Source organism: Necator americanus, chromosome V (assembly GCF_031761385.1).
Source record: "Necator americanus strain Aroian chromosome V, whole genome shotgun sequence".
Lineage (NCBI taxonomy): Eukaryota > Metazoa > Nematoda > Chromadorea > Rhabditida > Ancylostomatidae > Necator > Necator americanus.
The window spans coordinates 22,142,800-22,148,937 of NC_087375.1; the positions used below are offsets into that span (position 1 = coordinate 22,142,800).

The 6,138-nt window shown below is 41.9% G+C and overlaps 1 protein-coding gene across 4 annotated transcripts in view; it reads left to right on the forward strand.

Moving 5' to 3' along the window:
* Positions 1-6,115, forward strand: part of RB195_014827 (uncharacterized protein) — a gene marked incomplete at both ends in the record, with an annotated part of 36,607 nt that extends 30,492 nt beyond the window's left edge. For all 4 annotated transcript variants that reach the window (XM_064205251.1, XM_064205254.1, XM_064205253.1 and 1 more), the window contains 15 exons: positions 60-182; positions 1,145-1,234; positions 1,303-1,398; positions 1,527-1,606; positions 1,947-2,059; positions 3,425-3,510; positions 3,565-3,667; positions 3,722-3,822; positions 3,884-3,945; positions 3,998-4,145; positions 4,195-4,323; positions 4,371-4,506; positions 4,561-4,671; positions 4,742-4,843; positions 4,893-6,115. In XM_064205251.1, the coding sequence (XP_064061132.1) occupies positions 60-182; positions 1,145-1,234; positions 1,303-1,398; positions 1,527-1,606; positions 1,947-2,059; positions 3,425-3,510; positions 3,565-3,667; positions 3,722-3,822; positions 3,884-3,945; positions 3,998-4,145; positions 4,195-4,323; positions 4,371-4,506; positions 4,561-4,671; positions 4,742-4,843; positions 4,893-6,115 (2,703 nt within the window). The remainder of the gene's footprint in view (positions 1-59; positions 183-1,144; positions 1,235-1,302; positions 1,399-1,526; positions 1,607-1,946; positions 2,060-3,424; positions 3,511-3,564; positions 3,668-3,721; positions 3,823-3,883; positions 3,946-3,997; positions 4,146-4,194; positions 4,324-4,370; positions 4,507-4,560; positions 4,672-4,741; positions 4,844-4,892) is intronic.
* Positions 6,116-6,138: the final 23 nt, after the last annotated feature.

Sequence of the window (6,138 nt, forward strand, 5' to 3'; positions counted from 1 at the left end):
TAATCGTAAATTCCTAATCTAATCCTCTGGAAGAATTAGCAAATAACTATTCTTCTTAGGAGGTAACGCTAACAAATATCGATTTGTCCATTGATTTTGTCCGGAATGACATGTTTGCTCCACGAGTAGAATTTGGCGTGGGTCCATCCTGGTCGGCTGGCATCAACACCGTGAATGGATTCGTGAGCGATTGCCTTTTTACACATCATTCAACAAATTGTCTGGTTTTTGTATAGCTTGTGCACCTTAACTGAGGCAGATTTTGTTCGCACCGTTATTCGGTTGGAGAATTTCAGCGCGCTTCTGCTTCATTTTGCTCACGTGCTCCATGTAACGTGATTTCCTATGACTATTCTCACTCGTATTTCAAGATACTTTCACGGGATTTGTTAATTCCGTCCTTTCTCTATTTTCTTTTCTTTTTTAATTAGAAATTTAAGAAGCTTTACCTTTATCTGCACTACTTGGATAAAGAACAAAATCGTGGGGAATTCCCGATGTCTTTTTAACAGAGGGCGGGATTGCAACAGTTTTCAAGAACTGCAGAGAGGACGCGAAACACCCTCTTCAACTCAGGTCACATAATCTTCATGAGTATCCGAGACACCAGCTTACTAATCCTGAGTACTGTGTACACCTTCAAAATTATAAAATAAAAGCACGTAAACCGGATTGCTGATGAAATCTCCAAGAAACTCCTGATCCCCGTTACTTCTATCCTGCGGTTGTGAAGGGTAGCCTGAAGGCGTAAACTGAGAACCATAGTGCAAGAAGACCTCTGATTCCCGGATTTGTACTGGTTTTGGCTGTCAAATTTGCACTACTTCTTGAACCCTATCAAATACAGAAGAAAACCGACGTCGAAAATTCTATGCGCAGTCTTTAGACGGTGTAATTCGTTCGAGTTCTTTTGACACTTTGTAAAGTTTACGTGATTGCAAGATTGAAGGCGGATGAGACTGGATGTATGTATGTCCGTCTCTAGAAGCATCATACACAGCTCACCATTATCATTCACATTCGCTATTGTTATTACTTAAGGTCAGCGCCGATCCGTTCGCTTATCCTCTGCTTTATTCTCATTTTTCGATTAATATTACTTAGTATAGATGCACCGTCATTGTTGTTTCCATCAGTGTTTCAGGGAGTTCTTGCCCCCCACTCATCGTTTGAAATGCATTGGACTCGGAAAATTATTGTTAGTAATCGGCTTACAACTAGTGCATACTATCAGGTGAATGGGTTACTTCTTCATAATCTTCTTTCTACGTCTTCTTCGCAAAATCATATATCCTATCGCAGGTAGTGATAGTACTTGGATTCCACAGGGAAGGAATACCATCGAAACAAAGATTGAAATCACCTTTGATGGAAATCCGACCGAAGCGGAGTATTCGGGTACAGCACCTAAACTCTCAACTCTAAACTCAATCTATAGATGTTGATTATTTGCATATTAGTTTAACCGTATGCATTTGAGGTGTGGTTCAAATCACAGCACCAAAAATACGTTTTCCATTTTTCAGGTTCTCCATTTCGTCAACGGTGACGTCACCAACACCCCCAATCAGCCTTTTTCAGCTATGACAGCTATTATGAATAATGGGTGGGTGGAAGTCTACACAAATTAAACTAGATCGGTTGATGATTTCCGAAAAACAAAGTTTTTTTCATTTTCGGTATCAAATTATAGCATCATTTAGCGGGAGCTTATGGTGCGAGTTTCATTGGTTGAAAAACAAAGAGTGTCTGGGTCTGAAATTGTTTTGATGTTGATGCAATGTAGGACTGCTGACTTTGTTTTGTTCTTTCCTTTTCCCCGCGATCCTGAAGGGTAGCACCTGTTGTCGGGTTCTCAAACAGTCCAACTTTAAATGAATTTCAGACTCCAGTTTAATTTTCACTTTTTTTTAACGCTCTTCTGAGGTGTTCAAGCCGACTTTCAGCTACTCATCGCTTTCTAATGTGCGTGTGATACGTACAGATATCGATGTAACTACTTCATCCGTCGCGGCACCTTTCGATATCGTACGAATAGAGCTGGATGGAAAGCAGATAGGTACGCATACGTTTTTTTTTTAAGTTTTTACGAATTGCGGATTTATCACTAGTCGTCAGAACAATATTCGTGAATCGTTTATCCTTTACGATCGTTTATCCTTTACGACACTTTCCGATACGATAAGTTTGAATTCTTGATGGTCGTACGGTATTCTTGATGGCCTTACGGTAAGATGCAGAAAACAATTTTAAAAAACCATACAGATTTGCATGAAAGAAGCCACAGTAGCTTCTGTAGTGATAGAAACTACTGTGTTGAGGAAAAAGACGCGGGCGTTTTCTTTTAAACTTAAGAATGCAAATAGGAATAAATAGTATCAGCAAAATACTACACATCATTTGATAGATTGTTCCTCAACCAACGCAAATGTTGTTTTTTATTTCTAATCTTATCGATTGATTCTTGTTTTCAAATTTATTAAAATGGAGTGTCAGTTGCACAAAACTGAGCATTTTCAACAGCATTGTTCTACTGTATTCAAGGTGAAAAGTCCGCTGAAGGCTGCTTGTGAGATTTGTGTTATGTATCTGGGGCAAAACGTGTAAAAAATTTAATAGAGAAAAGAATCGTGAAAAAAAACAATGTGAGATGAAAGAACAATGGGAGGAAAAACAATGCAGAGTATTTTCTTGATCAATTTGTTGTAGGCATTTTGTTTCATAAAAAAGGACATCTACTCAATCTAGTCTACGGTAGCTAGTCGATCGGTATGTTTTCCACTTTTGAGACCAAAATTTCGCTTTCTGGAATTCTACATACTCAAGCACTGCTCCACTGTACATTAAAAATGCTGTCAAAAAATATTCCTTTTGTCGGCATAAATGATCTGAAAAAAGTCTATGAAATCGAAAAAAAAATAACACCATTACTGCTTTGTAGAGCGGGAAATTCTTCATAAAGCGATGTATAACACTTTTCGGAACTTTTTCGTTCTAACATGCTTTTTTAAGCTTGAACAAAATCGTCACGACTTATTCCTCAACCTAACACATATAAAAAATGACATGACACTCTCTCATATATCCACTCTATCAGTATTTTCATTACATCCATCTCTAGCTTAAAAAGTCTCGAAAAGGCAATGAGCGTGAGAAACGAGACAGGCATGTGCCTCGAGAGCAAAAATAGGTGAAAACTTTGAAGAGGAACGAAAACAGGTTTAAAAGTGATATGGAAGTGGGTTAAGATGGAAATAACGCGAGACAAACTTTTGAATGTCTTCTTTGCCAACTCTCCTAGAATTACAAGGTTTGTCTAGCATTTTTTCTACACTATGACGAAACTCTATACCTGTGTTATGCGAGAGTAAATTTGCCGTAGGGTTCTGCTCAGAACAGAAAGTAAGCCTTCAAATGATTTCAGGGACTTCTCTTTCTCCATTAATAGGCTCCGTGAAATCTGGAACATCGAAGCGCATCACGTTCCATATCACTACACCTGGTCAAACAGTAGGTGTTAGCGTTGCTTAGGTTATGGAAAAAACCGTTTGTTGACTATCTCAGGCAAACATCGTGAATATGTCGACTGCTCTTACTGTCGACGGGCAATTGGTTCACCCGGAAGATGAGCACATTTATTCTATCAAGGCGGCAGCATCAGAAAAAGGTCTGTTTCTGGTCGATGACAACTTTCCTTTGTTGGGAAAATCTCACTATCCAGGCGGGTTTCTTGTGTCATCTTTGGCAAATCCGGATACGATGTTCTTTTATCGTCCTGATGTCGGCAGTATAGTCAATATTGTGCCACTGCAACATTCAGCGGTGGGTTTGGAGGACTCCGTTCCTACTGACTCCACGTTGTCACGTCGTTAATTCCTTTCAGACTCACGAGAGATCCACTGGTGATCCGAAGAAAATCGTGATCTTGGCGTCGTTTCGGAACTTGTAAGTGTCTTGTCAGTGTTTAGTTCTTCCCCGCACTCAAGTAAATAATCAGGCTTTCTCCCGGTTTCACTGGCGCCCTCTGGGGTACATTTATGCTCCCGTCTATTCCCGACAATTATCAACTGACTCGAGTAGTTGATCAGAGAGGAGCGCGTATGCGTTTGGTGACACCTGTAACGTGGACAGAACAGCAGAATGAGGTATGTCGGATGCATACCTATGCGGATATACTTAACTGTTGCTTCCTAGGATAAAGTGCTAAATTTCATCGATTCCGGAGCTGCATTTCCTGTGTCGGATATCGTGTATGAGATGGAATTCGCTGCGCCAACCGAAAAGACGGGGCCGGAATTCGAACAGACATCCTACAGAATCCAGGTGAATTTATGAAGTAGTTGCTTCCGTCTTTAATCGCTCAATTCTAGATATTCCCTGATTCATGGCCAAAACCAGGCCATCCACTAGCTGTTATCGCTGCTCATTCTCCGGAGACATCGAATTTGACCTATTCGCTTTATACCCCTGACAATGAGAAGGCATTTGCGGTTGATCCTCTCACAGGTCAGAAACTATTCAAGATAGAAATTAGATCTATTTTAACGTCACTGTTTCAAGGAGAACTGTTTCTGACATCATCCGTGCCTCCGGGGGACGAGTTTTGCGCACTATTAGTGGTTAAGGATCAGCTTGGACGGGAAGATAAAGTTCCAGTGGCAATAAATACAGGTTTGGAATCTCTCATTTGACACTCGATAAATGCAAACGTCGAGGAGACTTTCGAAAACTCCATTTCCAGGTGGTCCCCGTCGAGAATGCGTAAATTTCGATACCGCAGGACTTTCGTCATCAATCTATCGTGGGTCTTATCGAGAATCCATCGGAGCTTTGTCAACTACTGGTAGGTTTTCAGATTGTCTAGAAAATAAGACATTTATTACATTTTTCAGGACCAGCGACGGACTCACCAGTGGAGGAGCCACCCACTTCACACACCACGTCTTCAGAGTCCTCGAGTCGAACTCTTTCTTCTCTGACATCGAAACTCAGCGAATTCTCAACTTCTCGGTTGATAGTTGAGCCAGGTATTTCAACAGAAGGAAAGGGAACGACCACGATTGTACAGTTATCCACTGCCACACGGAATAGAGAAGAAGAGTCAACTCAGGCAACCATTTCATATGCATCGAGCGCGGAATCGCAAGTATCTGACGCTTCCAAGCTTACTTCCACCTCCTCAACTGTTGTTTTTGCAACATCAGTTAATGCAGGTCCAGCAGAAACGTCGACAGCTATCGCTGCCACTGTTTCGTCTTCTTTGCAAACAGAACAATTTTCATTCTCTCTGGTCACTGTACCATCGGAGACCTCTACTAATGTCGCATTCGCAAGCGCCACAGCCTCAGAAACGGGTGTGCCTACTCATCCTGTCCCAATTTTTCCAGATATCTCCCCGCAAACTCTGCCTTATCCACGGACAACTGCTGCGGAGTCAGCACCACCTGTAATAACAATAACGCCAGACGCCCATCCTATTCCTATTACTCGTACCAGTTCAAGTGCAGATGGTAATTTCCCCACACCTCCTCACATTATTCCTCATGATCGAACAACAACCACCATCATAGTTGAAAAAACTTTAACTCCTGTAGAAGCCACCACTAATCGGGAGTTTATAGTCACTGTATCTCCAGACTCCTCTCCAGATACTATTTCTCAAGAAACATTGACAGAAACAACGGAGAAAATCACTCACTTAGTGAGTGTCGATCAAACGCTCCCCACCATTAGCTTGACCACTCCAGAAGGTTGGTCAACTGGTGGCATCACATCTCCGTCAGAGCCGACCACATCTTTCTCTAGGTCTTTAGATCGCACCACAACCGCGACGGTGACTCGCGACACACCGCCAACTATCGTAGAACCGACGCAGAGTGTGCGCACAGTGAACCCTGTCGAAGGAAGCACACAAGTTGATCAGACTACTATTGGCACTCCAGTCATCGTCATTCCAGTAACTAGAGGTGTCACTCCAGAAACTCCTCGGAGCACAAACAAGCCGAAAACAACGCTTGATCCATACTACGGTGTGGCGTGTTCGAAACGTGGCGAACCCATTTGGGACTTGATCTGCGAACTCAGCAGGGCATCAATCAGGAAAGACCGATCGTAGTAGCATTTCTGTGTTATTTGTAT